Source organism: Delphinapterus leucas, chromosome 6 (assembly GCF_059928025.1).
Source record: "Delphinapterus leucas isolate spDelLeu-1000000601 "Yukka" chromosome 6, BTC_Dleu_Yukka2, whole genome shotgun sequence".
NCBI lineage: Eukaryota > Metazoa > Chordata > Mammalia > Artiodactyla > Monodontidae > Delphinapterus > Delphinapterus leucas.
In genome coordinates this window covers 17,857,574-17,876,675 of record NC_143134.1, presented here as the reverse complement: position 1 = coordinate 17,876,675, position 19,102 = coordinate 17,857,574, and the positions used below count along the sequence as shown (strand labels likewise).

The window sequence follows — 19,102 nt, the reverse complement described above, 5'->3', positions numbered from 1 at the left end:
AGAATTTTTGTCTCTCTCTTCTTATTGAGAGAAGTGTATCAAACTCACTCTGATTGTGGATTTGTGTATGTCCCATTTTACTTCTGTTTTTTTATTAAAATAATTTAAAGCTGTGTTAAGTGGTACATATATGTTTAGATTTACTTTTTAGTCATGGTGAATTGATTCTTTTATTTTGTCTTTAAGAAATGACCTTCTTTATCTCTGGGAACATTCCTTGTCATAAAGTGTAGTCTTGTTTTTGGTTGGTTCTTTCATTGTTTATTGTTTGCCGTCTTTTTAGTTTTAACCTATCTCTGTCCTTATATTGAAAAACGTGTCTTTGTAAACGGCATAGGGTTTTTTGGTTTTGTTTTTATTTGTACCTCGTCCAGCAACTTTACTCTTTTACATTGTCTTTAGGCCATTTATATATAATGCTTATATTTAGTGATGTACTTGGGTTAATATCTACTATCTTATTACTTGATTTCAATTTTTCCAAACTGTTCTGTATTCTTTTTTCTCTGCTGTCTTGACTTCTTTTGTATTGTTCTATTTCTCTCTTTATTACCTTGTTAGTTGTGTATTCCTTTATTGCTTACCCTAGGAATTATATGTACCCTTGACTTATAATATTCTAGTAAAAATAATAACTTTGATCACTCTCCCATTAGTGTTCCTCTGACCCCCATCTTTATCATTTTATTATTACACATATTAATTTACATGTATTTTGTATGTATTTTAAGACATTATTTTCATTTGTTTGTTTTTTAAACTTTTCATATTTTTGTCTCTGCATAGGGTTTTTTAAAAATTTATTTATTTTATTTATTTATTTTTGGCTGCGTTGGGTCTTTGTTGCTGCACGCGGGGTTTTTCTAGTTGCAGTGAGCAGGGACCATTCTTCGTTATGGTGCACAGGCTTCTCATTGCAGTGGCTTCTCTTGTTGCAGAGCACAGGCTCACAGGCTTCAGTAGTTGTGGCTTGCAGACTCTTGAGCGCAGGCTCAGCAGTTGTGGCTCATAGGTTTAGTTGCTCCGCAGCATGTGGGATCTTCCTGGACCAGGGCTCAAACCCATGTCCCCTACATTGGCAGGTGGATTCTTAACCACTGTGCCACCAGGGAAGCCCCCATTATTTTTTGTTTATACAGAGAATATTTATATTTTCCCACATATTCACCTCTTTTGTTGCTTTTAATTCCTTTTGAATTTTCATCTTAGATTATTTTTCTTTTGTCTTCTAGTGCAGGTTTGCTAGTGACTAGTTTTCTCAGTTTTTTGTCTGTCTGAAAATGTCTTTACTTTGCCTTCACTTATAAAGGGTATTTTTGCTGGCCATAGAGTTATGGTGAGCAGTTGTTTTCTCTCAGCTCTTTAAGTAGTCATTCTGTTGTTTTATAGTATTCGAAAGTCCAACAACAGTTGTTCTGTTGAAGGTAAGGTGTCTTTTTTTCCACTGGCTGCTTTTAAGGTGTTTTTCTTTGGTTTTCAGCAATTTAAATGAGATATGCTTAGGTGTGTTTTTTTAATTATATTTATTCTTCTGGGGATTTGCAGAACTTTTTGAATCTGTGGGTTGTTATCTTTAATCAGTTTTGACAAATCCTTGGCCGTCATCTTTTTATGTATTGCCTCTGCTCATTCCCTCTTTCCTCTTTTGAGGTTTCAGTTATGCATATTTTAGATTTTTTTCATGTGTTTTACATGTCTGTTATGCTCTTTTCTGTATTTTTCAGAATTTTTTGATCTGTGTGCTTCTGTTTGGATATTTCCTATTGCCTTGTTTTCCATTCTGCCAGTTCTATCTTCTGACATATCTAATAAGTTCTTAATTTCAGCATTCATGTATTTCACTTATAGAATTTCTCTTTGGTTCCTCTTATGATAGATTCCAATTTTCTGGAATTCTTCACCTTTTATTTTCTTGAACATATTTCTTATATACAGTCTTGTCTACTAAGTCCAATAGCTGGGATTACCAAAACACTGTAAATTTTTCTTTTGTTTTTCAGTCACATGGTCCTGTCTCTTGGAATGCCTAGTATTTTTTATTGAGTAGTAGACATTACAAAATATTGGTGAGGTTCTACATGATGTTATATTACTACTCCAGAGAAAGCTCACCCTTTCTTCTGCTTAGCAGATAAATGGGTCTGATCACCTTAATTCAGTGAGGGACTGAGCTGAGTTGAGGCTGGGTTTCATTTTTCATAGGTCTCTGCCTCCCTGTCATTTGCCCCTGCTACTGAAGTGTAGTCACTCAGGGGCTTCCAGCTGAGAGTGTGGTATGTTCATTTCCCACTTCCCCTGGCAAGACTTGAACCTCTAATTCGTGTTTCCTCATACTGATAAAACTTCTAAAATCTCCACTCTGCTTTTCAGAGGCTTTCTTCTTAGCTTCCTAGCCTCCTTCCCTGTGTAGCTTCAGAATTTTCAAATATCTTGAAGGGAAGACTGGCTCTTTGTCAGGCCCAATTCTAGGTACTTCCCCTTTTCACCCGTTTGTTCCTTTTGTTTCTAATTTTGTCTGTAGTCTTTTTTTTTTTAAATTGGAGCATAGTTGATTAACAGTGTTTGTTAGTTTCAGGTGTATAGCAAAGTGATTCAGTTATACATATATATGTATTGTTTCTAGTCTTGCAAGACTACCAGAGCTCTGCTGGTTTCTTGGTTCTCTAGCACCAGCCTAGGCTTGATTCTCAGCTTCTTGCCTTATACCCAGATTCAACAGATACCTCCTTGGAAAAGTGGCTGCACTTATCAGGCCACCACTCCATGCTTCCAAGCTCTCTAGATTCTTGGTCTTTCTAGTTCTTTTCCTTCACTACTTCTCTAATAGCTTTAAATAGGTATTTTAAAAACTTTCTTTCCTGTATTTTGAAGTTGTTCTTGATGGAAACATTGATTTAACACAAATTACCTCTTCATACTTGGAAGTGATAGTCACATATAGTTTATTGTTATATATCAGTTATCACAGCCATTATAGTTAACTTCTTTGACACCAGTTTCTTTAAGAGACTTGGTTTTCTGACTGTGTTGTGTATAGAAGGACTCTGGAAAGTGTTTTATATCGATGTAGAAATAAGTTGATTGAGTCTTAATGGAAAGGCCTGGTGGTGAGAACATCTGTTATCAGTTCAAAATCAGCAGTGACTCTGAAACTGTTGTATAAACAAGTGGAAAAGGTATTTGGTAGTCAAAAGCCTAGATGCACATTTCTTGGGAAAATTGATCTATTCCTATGGTTATAATGATGATTTTAGTATGGTTTTATGTTTGGGGCCACTGTTTTTTCTTTTTGTTTCCTTAATATCAGCTTAACATTGTGAGGTCTGTTTATATCATGTGATTTCAGAGTTGAAAGAACTCCCGTTTTTTAAAAAGAATTTTTTTAATGTACAAAGAAAAAGAAAATGTAAGACCAAAGTGAGATCTCTTACCTACCTCCCACCCTCAAAATATGTACTACTGTGTATAACTACTTCTCTTCCTCCCCCACCCTTTCCTTTCACTTCTTGTCCTCTCTCTCCTATTGATACATGTTAATTGAAGAAAATATAGAAATTGAAATACATAAAAAGAAGAAAATTTAAATCTCTTGTAATCCTATCACCAAGCACTAATCACACTTTTGAGCGTTTGACACATATCTTTTGTGGATTTTTTCTATGTAAAATGGATCATATTGTTGTTAATGGTTCTCAGCTAGGCCTTTTCATTAATATCACCTGTAACAATTAAAATATGTGTAGATTCTGGGATACACCTCATGCTTAACCAAATCAGAATCTCCAGGGATAGGGCTAAGAGGGTTTTGTTGAAAAAACAAAAACTCCCCTTTAGAAAATTTTAATTGCCTTCAGAAATCTTTTAAAACAGATTTTAAAAAAAAGAATATTGCCGTATTATATGTAGAAAACTTTAACTTGTATGCAACTCTTTATCTAATGATTTGATTTTAACTTTCTCCTAGCCATTCCACCCTATGGTGAATCTGGATTGTTCTCGGGATTTCCGGCCATTTCTTTGTGCACTCTACGCTCCTATTTGTATGGAATACGGACGTGTCACACTTCCCTGCCGTAGGCTCTGTCAGCGGGCTTACAGTGAGTGTTCGAAGCTCATGGAGATGTTTGGTGTTCCTTGGCCTGAAGATATGGAATGCAGTAGGTGCGAAAATCATAGATTTTCATGGACCATTACTTATGTTGCAGTATATTTAAAATTATTTGTCTTCTAGTTCATCAGTTTTTAAGAACTTTTTTGAAGTGTGTATATTAGTCATAATTGTGAACAGCAGTTTCATGGCCTCAGAGCTGTTCATTTCCTTAGGAATTTGGAAGCACTAAATGAAAAAGGTGGGAAAAGAAAAATTTTCTATGAAGAAATTTTTTAAATAATCAAATTAAGAAAAACATAATCAAGATATTGATTGTTGATTTCTCTCCCTTACAGATTTTTTCTGGTTATAAAAGTAATGTCATTTATTAAAAAATTAGAAAATATAGAGAACATAATCATTTGTTACCTCATTATTAATGATTTTAATGGGACTCAAATATCTTTATGATTTAAATGTGTTAATGACTACAATAGTCCTGTCAGTTCCATTTTTGTCATGTATTAATATACCCAGACCCAGAAAATGTCAGATACTTTTCAAATCACTTCCAATATATAGATTGTAAGCATTTCCTAAAGGTTTGAGGATATTTACCAGACAGTGTTATAGATTTGTACGAGAGAACATTATTATTAGTAATAACATATACAGTAGTAATACTGTATTTCTTGCATAATAATGTTGTGCCTTTTGTATTCTTAAAGTTTCAAGGGTAAAGAATAAGATGAACACTTATATAACTCTTATTACCTAGCTTTATCCAGTCTTACTATTTTGCAATGTTTGTTTCAGATTTTCTTTTTTTTTTTTTTTGGCTGAGCCACATGACTTTTGGGATCTTAGATCCCCAACCAGGGGTTGAACCCAGGGCCCTGTCAGTGAGAGCACCGAGTCCTAACCACTGGACTGCCAGGGAAGTCCCCAGATTTCTTTTTTTAAGAAATAAAACAGTACAGATAGAGTTGAAGTTTCCTTTCTTAGTACCCATCTTGATTTCATTTCCTTCTTTTCTCCCCAGAGATGAGATAATCATTATGTTGAATTTGTTGTTAATCATTCCTATCTTTGTTTTTATACTCTTACTACATATATACATATCCATAAACAACATTAATTTTTTTTTACATGTATCTGTGTTTATATCTGTAACTCTGGTTCATTCCTCTTAGTTGCTATAGAATGGCCAATTGTATTACCATCCTATAGTTATTTAGCCATCTCCTACTGATGGTCATTTAAGTTACTTCTAGGTTTTTGCTATTATGGGCAGTGCTGCACAGAACACTTTTTTCTCCTTCATGTTTAAAATTAATTTGTTTGTCATATGACAGTAGCCCTTGGAGACAGGTGAAAGGCAGGTGTTGTTACTCTCATTTGACAGCTGGAAGAACTTAATAAAACATGTATTAGTTACTTGTAGTCAGTTCACTGGCATTTTGCTTTCTCATATTTGTCTGCTCTATTTCCCACCTATTTAACACACTCTCTTATCTACCCCATCAAACCCTTCATCCACTTTCTCCCCAAAACCTGGTAATATTTATAGTCCTGCTTTCAGAAGTTTGTAAATTTCTTGGTATTTATAACAACAGTTATGAATTACCTGGGCAGGAACCCTATTTTTGTATCTAACTCCTATTGTTTAGTGGTCTTTTTATTTTAATAGGTTATATACAAGTATAGAAGTGTCATTGTGATCTATGTTTATTTGTTTTGATAGGGTTAAATCTGTTTTATGTCCTCAGTATTGCCTGGGATTGTCTAACTCTTAAATTCTGGCAAAGCAATCTTTCATAATAACATTTCATTCTTCCACATCTCTCATATCCTTTTTCCTACTGTACCTGTTTTTCAACTTCATGGACACCCCCAGACTTTTGGGTTCCCCCCCCCCGCCCCTTATAGCTCCCTTCTTGATCTTATTTATTTTCTTACTTAGGTTAAGCTTTGTGGTCCATCACATAAAGTAATACTTTTGCTAGCAGTTTCAACTCATTCCTTCCACTGTACTTGTTCAGATCTCCAGCTCAACTAATTTCTTACAAATTAATTATGCTGCATATTTAATGATTTAAACCATAGCAACTTTTTTTTTAACTACCACCCAGATCTCTACCATTGTTTTATTATGTTTGCTTTTCACATTTGTCCATCCCTCTATTGATCCATTAATCTACCTTATTCTTTGTATTTCAAAGTAAATTAGAGACAACAGTTATTGCCCTCACAAATATTTTATCACGTCTTTCACTAACTAGAATTCAACATTTGTCTACAGTTTTTTCTTTCAGTTTAAAGCTTTACAAGGAAATGCACAAATCTAAAGATATCTGAGTTTTGACAAGTGCCTGCACCTGAGTAAGCCAAATCCTCAGAAAGATGTAGAACATCATCATTACCATTACCTCGTGCTCTCATGCTCCTTGATGGTCAATCCTTGTCTATACCATCCTCTAGAAGGAACTACTGTTTAACATCCTTCCAAAGTATCAATAATTACTTTGTCTATTCTAGAACTTCATACAAATGGAGTCATACAATATGTACTTGTTGTGTAACTCTTCTTTTGCTCAGGTTGAGATTGCCCTTCTTTGTTCTATTTTCAAGACTCATTAATATGTTCTTGTGTTCATCAGTAGTGCTTTTTCTTGCTGAGTAGTCTTCCATTGTATAAATATACTGTATTTTGCTTATCCATTCTCCTATTGATAGACATTTTAAACCATAGCAACTCTATTTGCTCTTTGTCTTTTGTCAGTTTCCAATTTGGTCAACAGGAAAATTTCTGTTCATTCTCCTCAGCACTTATGCCAAATCTATGTCACTCATTTCAAACCCATATTTCACCTTTATTCTGTATTTGACCCGTATTCCCCTCAACCTTAGCCTGTCCTCCTTTCCTGAAAATCCGTTAGGCCATTTTGCGTGAACTGTTGTGGTCTGCTACATCTCAGACCAGTCCTTTTCAATTTATTTTCTTGCATCCTCTTCCTCTTTCTGATGTTTCTTAGAGTTCTGTTCCTGTTTTTTTTGATTCTGCATGCTTTCCCTGGATAATCCCATCTCACTGATTTTAATTCTTATTCATATGCTGATGGATCCTAAATCTAAATCTGTAGCCTTGGCATCTTTCTGCTAAGTTCCAAATCTGCATATCCAGCAGCCACTGGTAACCTGAATTTGTCTCAAATACCTCAATTTTAACATGTCTAAAATTGATTTTACTCCTTGCTCATTTTTTTTATTCCTGGAAGGCATAGTCCTCCTTCATTGACCTAAGCTCCCACATCCAATCAGTTATAAATTCTGTTGCTTTTATCTAAATAATTTCATAGCTGTCTCATTCTCACTGCCTTATCTGGTTTTAGTTATGGCTCAACTGATATCTCTACTCTCATTTTTGCCCAGCTCAAGTGTCTTCCACACTCCTAGTCATCTTTCTAATTACTTGCTGAGGGCTATATGAATATATTTATTCAACTATATGAGGGCTATATGATAAATTTATTCAATTTATCATCAATTCAGCAAATATTAATTGGATGTCTTGTGTGTGCTAGACACTATTCTAGATAGTGAAGGTGAGTAGTGAACAAAACGTAGTCTCTGTTCTTATGGAGCTGAAATTCTAGTTGTGGTGGTAGTAGTAGGAGATAAATAAATAGATAATGTCAGATGATCATGAATGTTAATAAGAAAGAATAGAGTTAGGTGATAGTGATACAATATGGGGAAGCAGAAGGACTCTATTTTCTATGGAGATGTTGAGGAAGTCCTTTTTAATAAGGAGACAGTGAGACAGGAATCTGAATGAAATGAGAGAACAGGTTATATAGATATCTAGGGAAGAACAGTCCAGGCAGAAGAAGCAGAGCAAGAAGTGCAAAGGCTCTGAAGTGGAAGCATGCTGGTATATTCACAGGACACCAAAGAGGCTGGAGGCAAGTGAGTAAGGGAGAAGGGAAGGAAATAAGAGCAGAAAAGGACTGGGGGTGGGTCTTTAGAGCTCTCTTACGGAATTCGGATTTGACTGAGTGAGAAGAGAAGCCATTAGAATTTTGAGCAGAAGAGACATGATCATGAACACAGGAGTGACATGTCTTTAAAGGATCACTCTGGCTCTTGTGTGGAGATGGAGATAAACTGGAAGCCACTCCAGAAGTCCAGGGATGAGGTACTCATGGCTCAGACTGGGTGGCTGCAGTAGAGGAAATGGAAAGTGGTCAGATTCTGGATACATCGCAAAGTAGAATGACAGGAAGTGCTGGTAGGTTGTGAGGTGGATATGAGGGAGAAGGGATTTCAAGGAGGACCGTAAGGTTTTTGGCCTGAGCGACTAGAAGAATGGGATTACCATTTGTGGAAATGGAGAAACTAAGGAGTGGAAATCAAGAGTTTGGTTTTGGGAGGGTTAAAGAGTGAGGGGTGTGTATATGGTGAATTGGCAGTTGGATATACAGATACAGCCATTGATATATTTATATCAATGTTTATACATACATACACACACACACATGCACATATATTTCTGGAATGTGCTTACCTCTCCAAACCTTATCTCCTGTCACAATTCATGCACTCCTCATGCCCCAGCAATGCTAAACACACCCTGTTCAAACCTCCATGCCTTTGTTCCCATTTCTTGCTAGAATACTGATTGCCATACTGCCAATACTGGCAAATACTGATTCAGAGATCCTGTGTTGAGGGACTTAATCTATGAAGTCTTTCATAACCTCTTCCCCTGAAATAATTAATCCTTCTTTATATCATTTTTATATTTTATATAGGTTTTGATTGCTTCATATATCACACTGCTGTATTTTGTGTTGTGTTTACAAGTTTTTGCCTCCTTTTGGACTCAAGGATAGAGATCCTGGGTTTTGGGGTCTTTTTCTGTTAAAGCCCTGGCATACTGTAGAATTCCAGTAAATGCCTGCATGCAATAAGTTTCTGTCATTTGGCTTTATAATCCAAGCCCTGTGAAGAAAATGGTTTGTATTAGAAAATAAAAGATTAATCAGCTTCAGTGTAAGGTTATACATGTATATGGCAAACTTAATATCAGTGATAGTTTCTTGGAAACTATTTGATGCATATAACTGCTAAATATCTAGTTGGTGGGAGTCTGAAGGCTTAGAAACTGATGCTGGCAAGAAAATTGAAGTTGCAGGAAGTTCATGAGAATAGTACTCTCAATAGTGTATGTCTGCAGCACAGCCCTGTTTTTTCTGTACTATGGTTATGACGCTTTCTCAAGTCTGGAAAATTGTCAAAATGCAGATTTCTTTGGCCCTAACACAGGCATACTGAAACAGGATTTGAGGTGGTGAGGACCAAGAATTTGTATTTTAAAATGACCTTAAGTTTTTCTCATGCACGTCAGTGTTTGAGAATAACTGGAATAGAGAATGCAGTGGATTGGAGAGACATTAGTAGTGGTAGGAAAGAACTAGTTGACATTAGAGACCTTAGGAGGACTTTAATTAACCAATATGGTAAGCAGAGAGTGAATTTTAAATGGGAAGAAAAGATCTAAAACTAAGCCACTTGTAAGGATTTTTAGTGCTAATTTAACTCAGAACACTTTGGGCCATGCAATTAGGGAAGATTTTTAACCCTTATTTTTAAGAAAGTTCTGTTTGAGTCTAGGGTAAATTGAGGACTATATTGTAATTAAACTTTAGAAAGAAGTAACTTTTAGCTACTATTCTGTTGGAGCTTTTTTTTAATGTATATTTATTATATATATATATTTTTAAATTTATATTTTGAAATCTTACTCTAAACTGTGTATCCTAAATAAATAGTATGTAAATACACTATTTATTGATGGCTATGCCTGACTACTTTAATAAAGAGTAATCTTTTTGAAGCCAAAACAAAATTAAGTATAAATTTTTCATTTTTTTTGTCAGCTATGTAAAATCTAGTTTTATGACCCACAAACAAAATATGACCATTAGCATTATTTCTTCCACTTAATTGTAATGTGCTCCAAGGACATAAGAATAAACAACAGGTGCTAAATTTGGAAATCCAAATCATTAGGTTCCCAATAAGTAAAAATGGTTCTCATCTTGTATTTTTAGGTTCCCAGATTGTGATGAGCCGTATCCTCGACTTGTGGATCTGAATTTAGCTGGAGATCCTACTGAAGGAGCCCCAGTGGCAGTGCAGAGGGACTATGGTTTTTGGTGTCCCCGAGAGTTGAAAATTGATCCTGATCTTGGCTATTCTTTTTTGCACGTGCGTGATTGTTCACCTCCTTGTCCAAATATGTACTTTAGGAGAGAAGAACTTTCATTTGCTCGATATTTCATAGGATTGATTTCAATCATTTGCCTCTCTGCCACATTATTTACTTTTTTAACTTTTTTGATTGATGTCACAAGATTCCGTTATCCTGAAAGGCCTATTATATTTTATGCAGTCTGCTACATGATGGTGTCGTTAATTTTCTTTATTGGGTTTTTGCTTGAGGACCGAGTAGCCTGCAATGCATCTAGCCCTGCACAGTATAAGGCTTCCACAGTGACACAAGGATCTCATAATAAAGCCTGTACCATGCTTTTTATGGTACTCTATTTTTTTACTATGGCTGGCAGCGTTTGGTGGGTAATTCTTACCATCACGTGGTTCTTGGCAGCTGTGCCAAAGTGGGGTAGTGAAGCTATTGAGAAGAAGGCACTGCTATTTCACGCCAGCGCGTGGGGCATCCCTGGAACTCTAACTATCATCCTTTTAGCGATGAATAAAATTGAAGGTGACAATATCAGTGGCGTGTGTTTTGTTGGCCTCTACGATGTCGATTCATTGAGGTATTTTGTTCTTGCACCCCTCTGCCTGTATGTGGTAGTTGGGGTTTCACTTCTCTTAGCCGGCATCATATCCCTAAACAGAGTTCGAATTGAGATTCCATTAGAAAAGGAGAACCAAGATAAACTGGTGAAGTTTATGATCCGGATTGGTGTTTTCAGCATTCTTTATCTTGTACCACTCTTGGTTGTAATTGGATGCTACTTTTATGAGCAAGCTTACCGTGGCATCTGGGAAACAACATGGATACAAGAACGCTGCAGAGAATATCACATTCCATGTCCATATCAGGTAAGGGAAACCTTGTTCTAAATTTCAGAATATGTGACAGTGAAAAGAGCTAATCTTAGCTGATTGTTTTTTTATTGTTGTTATTTTGGGTTTTTTTTTTACTCTTCATGAACGACCTGTACATTAGAATTTTAAAGTGAAGATAATGAACAAATGTAGTAAGAGTGTCATACACATGTTTCTATAAACATTTTCCGTTTAAAAGATGACTTTTACAAGTCCAAGCTGTGGGCTTTTAAGCACTTTACTTCTGTTATCGCAAAAGAGTTGCTTGTTGATTATTTAGAAGTCTGCAGGTTTGAGGGGAAGTTGTTGATTAAAAGGCAGTGTCTTTCTGTGGAAATTTTACTGATATTCAGAATAAGGATTGTTTTAACAGTTTTGCAAAAAAAAAATAGGACACAGTTGTACAAACAAGTTCATCTCTTAAATACTCTTGGTTTTTCTTTTTTGCGTACTGAAGTGTTTTACCTTTGAGTTTAAAGAGATCAGATAATCATAGAATCATAGAATTTTAGATCTAGAGAGAACTTCAGAGATCATTTATTCAGGTTCCCTCTATAATTTAGAGTTCTTAAACATCTGTCTCATTTGAGGCTTAGAATTGCTAAGTGATTTGTTCACACTCCGCTTGGATTTAGTTCTAGGAGAGGAGTGGAACAAGGAAAGCAGTTTAGAGGGGTTGATGCTAAGTATTTATCTCTCTCATCTTAAAACCTCTCTAGAACCTATGCTCCTAGCTATTACCCTCTCTTCTTTCTTTTAAGACAAGTTTTCTTGAAAGAATTGCCCCCACTTGGTGTCTCATGTTCATTGTGCTCCAGCTTCCCTGTTCTCAAAGTGCACCAGCCACCCTTTCATCTCCCCCAACCCTTATGTTTCTCTAATACCTTTTAAATACCTTTATTAAAGTACTTATGCATTATAGATAACTTACGTTTACTTGTCTCTTTTCCCTACTAGACAGTGAACTCTTTGAAAGCAAGAACTTCTTTTTCATATTTTTTGAAAGCACGTTCTGTAGGTTAGTAGATGATGGCATTGAGAATGTGAATGTGTAGATGGAGAAGCAAAGACTTTTTAAAAATAAATTTATTTATTTCATTTATTTATTTTTGGCTGTGTTGGGTCTTTGTTGCTGCACGCGCGCCTTCTCTAGTTGTGGCAAGCGGGGGCTACTCTTCATTGCGGTGCACAGGCTTCTCATTGCGGTGGCTTCTTTTGTTGCGGAGCACGGGCTCTAGGCTCGTGGGCTCAGTACTTGTGGCTTGCAGGCTCTAGACCCGCAGGCTCAGTAGTTGTGGCGCACGGGCTTAGTTGCTTCATGGCATGTGGGATCTCCCTGGACCAGGGTTCAAACCCGTGTCCCTTGCATTGGCGGGCAGATTCTTAACCACTGCACCACCAGGGAAGTTTGAAAAGACATTTTTTTTTAATACATATATTATTTTTATAAATTTATTTGTTTTCATTTTTGGCTGTGTTGGGTCTTCGTTGCTGTGTGTGGGCTTTGTCTAGTTGTGGCGAGCGGGGGCCACTCTTCGTTGTGGTGCGTGGCCTTCTCATTGTCATGGCTTCTCTTGTCACGGAGAGCACGGGCTCTAGACACACGGACTTCAGTAGTTGTGGCACGTGGGCTCAGTAATTGTGGCTCGTAGGCTCTACAGCACAAGCTCAGTAGTTGTGGCGCATGGGCTTAGTTGCTCTGTGGCATGTGGGATCTTCCCGGACCAGGGATCGAACCTGTGTCCCCTGCATTGGCAGGCAGATTCTTAACCACTGCGCCACCGGGGAAGCCCCGAAAAGACATTTTTAAGAAATGGTAACAGTGGTACTGCAGACAAGGAGTGTGTGATTAGCACATAGTCAATGCTCATAAATATTTGACGACTGAGAATGCCAATTTCCCCTTTTTTATTTTGTGGTATAAATAGTCCAATACAAAATTAATTTTTATTGTATAAATATTAGCTACTGGCTTTAAAAAAAACCAACTCATAATTGAAAGACGAGAAAAAATGAATAATTGAAATTGTATTACACTTCTTGACAGAATTAATTAAAACTCTTAATGTGAGGTTTCAGACCTGAAGCTAAGTAATCAAATTTTGCCCCTAACGAGAGTGAAAGAGATGGTTGAATTACATTGTGCGCTTCTCAATATAAGGTTTCTAGGATTTCAAATATATATTGTCTTAGGGCTATTGAACAAATAATGTTTGGCTCTGAAATAATGATCTGAAACATACCAAACCTCAAACATGTAAATTAGTAAATTAGAATAGTTGGGCTGCTGCTATTTTCAAGACGTTCCTAGAATTCTTTTAGCATCTTTAGAACCAGTTTGAGTTGCACAAAAATGTGTGTGTGTATGCATCTCTTTATAGTCATAGGTTAAAAGTATTTTTTATTTCCAACTTACAGAAATAATGTTGGATTTCCAACATCCTAAAAAGAATAGAGAATGGTATAGTAACAGTAGCGTAGTTATTAAGCTGTAAAGTCTGGGTTAGGAATACTGGCTTCCTATCTAACTCTCATTATTTACTAGTTTTATAACCTTAGATCAGCTTCATCTCTCTCTACTTCAGTTCCTCATCTGTAAAATGAGTAATAGAATCTAACAGTAATGAAAGAGTAATCATATTAGATACAAATAGTAGTAGAATGTGTCTCCTAGGGTTGTATTTAGGAGTCTACATGCAAACACTTAGAAGAGTGCCTTCTACATAATAAGTGCTCAAATGTTAGCTCTGTTGTTCATTTTTTTCATTTATTGTTGCTGCTGTTATTGATATGTATACACACACACATACATACATATATAAATGTTTTTTTAAACCATCCAATACCAAACTTTAGGAAATGCTATATTTGTTTTAAGTTTTTGAGAATATGCATGCCGATATGTGCACCACTAACTTGTCCATTTTAACTGCAGTAATCTAATGTATAAATATACTGCTGTTTGTTCACTCATTATTTTGTTGATGGACAGACTTATAGTTTTCAAGTTTTTTTGCTGTTGTAATACCTGTCTTCCTTGTACATGACCAAGAATTTCCATGGGCTGTATACCCAAAAGTGTAATTGTGGAATTGTAACATACATGCAACTTCAACTCAAGTGGTTATTTTAATTTACACTCCCAGTATAGAGTATGAATTCCCCATTTCTCCCCATCTTGGTGTTCTCAGGCTTTTAGCTTTTTGCCAACCTTTGAAACAATATCTCAAGTCTATCATGATTTTTATTTCCCTTATTCCTCATAAGTATGTTTTCATATTTTTATATGTATATAAGTATATTTTCATATTTTTCATATTTTTATTGGCTATTTGGGGTTTCTCTTCTGTGATTTGCTACTGTTGTCCATTGCTCTGTTAGGTTATTTGCCTTTTGTTGTTATTGTTGTTTTAATTCTTTGTCAGTTGTTTGCATTGCAGGTATCTTATTCTGCTCTGTACCTTGTCTTTTCACTTTGTGTTTTCTTTGCCTTTTGTGTTTTAAGAAATCCTTCCCTGCCTCTCAAAGTCATAAAAATGGTCTGCCATATTTTTTCTAGCAGTTTTAAAATTTTGATGTTTTGATTCATAGCTCTAATCCCTTGAAATTTATTTTTATGTATGTGATGAGTAACATAATTTTATTTTTTCATATGAATAAGCAGTATGCTTTTTGCACCATTTATCAAATAGCCCATCTGAACTGTAATGCAACGGCTATAATATACAAGTTCCATTTTTAGGCTCTCTCTTTTGTGCACTGGTCTGTTTGTATAACCTTGTAACAATTCCACATTTCCTCTACCTTATTCTTCTTCAAAATTATTTTAACCATCTTGGCACTTTTCTATATGAATTTTAGAATAATTCATCCATGAAAAACACTGTTTGGATTTTTATTGAAATTGTTTTAGGTTTTAAATGAATCTGGGAGAATTTGCTATCTTTGTAATACTGAGTTTTAGTATCTTTTAGTTTCTTTCTTTATGTATGTATTCATTCATTTGTTCATAGGCACCGTACAGTTTTTGTTGCAATTGTGAGTGAGGTCTTTTCTGTATTACACTTTTCATTTGGTTATTGCTGGTGTACAAGAATGCCACTGATTTTTGCATATTGACCTTATATTGAGCATCCCTGCTACACTCTTCTATTAGTTCTAACTGCATATTGGTTCTCTTAGATATTCTTTGTAGAAATCCTCTTGTCTGCAAATAAGGACAAATTCGTATCTTGTTTGCTTTCCAGTTCTTATGTTTTATTTAAGATTTTTCCATCTATACTCATGAGTGAGATAGATTGTGATCATTTTGCTTTTCTTTCCCTGTCCTTTTCCTTTTTGGTGTCAAGGTTATAATAGCTTCATAAAATGAGGTTTTTATCTTCTATTCATTGAAACAGTTTTTACAATAAATAGGGTCTGTCTGCTCTTTGAAAGGGCTGGTATACCCTCCCGTAAAAACCCTCTGTCATGGTATCTTTGAAGTAAGGAGAGAGAAGTTTCATCTTTCTGAACTGAAATTCTGCATGCATTAATCAGTAACTCCCCATTCCTCCCTGCCTCTCAGCCTTTGGCAACCATTATTCTACTTTATGTCACTATGAATTTGACTACTCTGGGTACCTCATATAAGTGGAACTCAAATACTAGAATTTTTTTTAAAATAAATTTATTTATTTATTTGTTTTTATTTTTGGCTGTATTGGGTCTTCATTGCTATGCGCGGGCTTTCTCTAGTTGTGGTGAGCAGCATCTACTCTTTGTTGAGGTGCACGGGCTTCTCATTGTCGTGGCTTCTCTTGTTGTAGAGCACGGGCTCTAGGAGCGTGGGCTTCCGTAGTTGTGGCACATGGAGTCAGTAGTTGTGGCTCGCGCGCTCTAGAGCGCAAGCTCAGTAGTTGTGGCGCACGGGCTTAGTTGCTCCGCGGCATGTGGAATCTTCCTGGGCCAGGGGTTGAACCCGTGTCTTCTGCATTGGCAGGCGGATTCTTAACCACTGCGCCACCAGGGAAGCCTTCAAATACTAGAATTTTAATACTAACTTTCATTCAGAATTTTACTTTAGGGGAATCTTATATAGACTTGTGAATTGAGCATTAGAGATGCTAAATTTCTATTTGAAGTAATATCCATACATAATTGAACAAGATTTGCTATTACTGAGCATACCTAAAAGAATGCTTAGCAGGTTCTGATGATAATTCCTAATGAGAAGTTTTAAAAATGTGTTAAGCAATGATGTTATACTTGAGGTAGCCTCCTCAGGTCACTTAGAGAACGTAATATTTGAATATATATTCACTTGAAAATCAGTGAGGTTGCTTTATAGTCATTTCTTACATTACTGAAGCTTTAAAACATTTGAAAACTCAGCTTATGAGGTAGTTGATCACATTGTTTCAAAATACCAACTGGGTTTAATGTAAATCGCATGTATTTAAGTCCATAATTTGAAGAAAAATGGGCTTGTGTAAAGTATTTTAAGATATTTAAAATGAGTGTCCTTGCTGAAAACAGAAATTTGCTGTTTGGATTTTAAAATACTTTATACCAACTGTTTTTTCAAGAACAGTCTATTTAAAAAGTGCATATTAAATGAAACTTGAGACAGTAATATTTAATGCCTGAATCAAGAATTAATTGTGAAATATAGCTTGAGCTTTCAGAATAATGTATATTTTACAGTTTAAAATCAGTAAAGTTTATTCCTAGACTATGTTTCATCTTATGTGTTAATCATTTATTTATGTATTTATTTATTTATTTTTATGTGTTTTTTAAATAACACATTAGTAATTTTCCAGGTACTTAGCATTCTTTTTTTCTTTTTCTTTTTTTTCTTTAAAAGTAATTCCCTTTATTTATTCAGGGGCTTCTAAGAGGCTCAAAGCATTTTATGAAAGAGTTTACAAGTTTCAAAGTTTGTTGATATTTCTGGAAAACCATTCACATGTAAAATACTGGTTAAAAACATGGGCTTTGAAGTCCTGTCTCTAACACTCTGAGCCTCAGTTTCCTCGTGTAAAATGTAGGAAATAATATGTTAAATATAGTAATATCTACCTCATGGGTGGCAGAGAAGATTAAATGAGAAAATAAACTTAAACCTCCTACTAGAGTGCCTTGCACAAAGAAAAATTTCAGTATTCTGTTGTTACAGGTACATAATTCCTGAGGTTTAAAAAAGGATTGTTCTTAAACTCTGTACTAGAATCATCATTTTTTTTCTTTAAATATTGATTTTCAAAAAAACATGTTTCCTTTCCTAAAGTGCCCCTTCATTTTTTTTCCATCTCTTTTCATCCATCTAATCCAATGCTGTATGTCTCAAGGAATTTTGATACTAGAACCTGTGTTTCAAAATATAAATAAATGCGTTAGCATAATAGAAGCAGCCTAGCTAAGACTGTCAAATTCACATTAGAGCCATTTGTAGAATTTAAAAAAAAAATTATTTGTGTAGAAAACAAACAAAAAAACATTATTTGTATTCTTTCAGCCACACAAGGCAACCCATCTGTTGTTTATCTAATCTTGATTCAGAAACGTACAAAAATAGCAGAATAACATCAAATCTAACTTAACAATTTTAGCTTCATTTTCTGATAAGAGTGTTTCCCTTTACCAGACAATTCCAAAAGGAGTTAGCATTGTTTATGAAAGGACCATAAGGAAATGGGTATGTTTTGCAGTTCCAACATTACTGACAACAAATAATTCTGTATAAAATATATAGTACATACTACTAATCTTTTTTTTCTGCTACTAATCTTTAAAGTGGTAAATATACTGCCTGTGACTTCCTAGCACCAAATTCATTTTTCCTCAAAATTTTTTAGTGTCTGTAATAGAGGGAAAGAGTGAGAATTCCTGAAAAAATATTCTAAGTCTCTTGTAGGAAAATATTTTAAAATATTATATTTTAGAAATATAGAATATTAAAGAAATTTATTTAAAAAACTATTCATACTATCATGCACAGGTTGTAAAATGCTGTCAAATGGCACTTTTGGATAAACATTATTTTTTTTTTTTTTTTTTTGCGGTACGCGGGCCTCTCGCTGTTGTGGCCTCTCCCGTTGCGGAGCACAGGCTCCGGACGCGCAGGCTCAGCGGGCCTAGCCGCTCTGCGGCATGTGGGATCTTCCCGGACCAGGGCACAAACCCGTGCCCCCTGCATCGGCAGGCGGACTCTCAACCACTGCGCCACCAGGGAAGCCCGAATATTAATATTTTAAAACATACAAGTGGCTGTTATCTTGGCGTCTGCTAAACAGAATAAATAGCCTAAGCCGTGAGTTCAATTTAAGTCTTAACTGCAGATATATCTGGTATAAAATGGTTTACACATGTTTAGGAAAAAATTCAGTGTACTTGCCACAGTCTATAGCAGGGCACAGCAGACTTCCTCTGTAAGGTCATATAGTAAATATTTTAGGCTTTGCCAGCCATGTGGTTTTTGTTGGAACTACTCAGCTCTGCTGGTGGTAATGCACAAGCAGCCATAGACAATATGTAAGCAAATGGAAATGTTCCAATAAAGCTTTGTTTACAGTAACGTAATTGGGGCGAATTTGGTTTGTAGGTTGTAGTTTGCCAACCCGTGAACTACAGCAAGCATTATTCTCTATCACCTTTGAGAATTCCTTCATAACAGTGGTTCTCTATCACCTTTGAGAATTCTTTCATAACCTCTGGCACTTTTCTGTCTCATGGAAATTGTCACTGTCTCATTCTCATTACTGAGTTTTGAGGATCATCATTTTACTGTATCACATAATGGTATTAAAAATATTCAATAAAATCTGGTATTATATCATGATAATAAAATAAATTCTAGTACATCACTGTAATAAAGACATGCCAATAAAT

The 19,102-nt window shown here is 35.5% G+C and overlaps 1 protein-coding gene across 1 annotated transcript in view; it reads left to right on the top strand.

Moving 5' to 3' along the window:
* The window catches only part of FZD3 (frizzled class receptor 3), a 90,571-nt gene that overhangs the window by 17,210 nt on the left and 54,259 nt on the right, over positions 1-19,102 (top strand). Inside the window, exons 2-3 of the mRNA XM_022594962.3 lie at positions 3,965-4,161; positions 10,207-11,224. Coding sequence (XP_022450670.1) covers positions 3,965-4,161; positions 10,207-11,224 — 1,215 coding nt within the window. The remainder of the gene's footprint in view (positions 1-3,964; positions 4,162-10,206; positions 11,225-19,102) is intronic.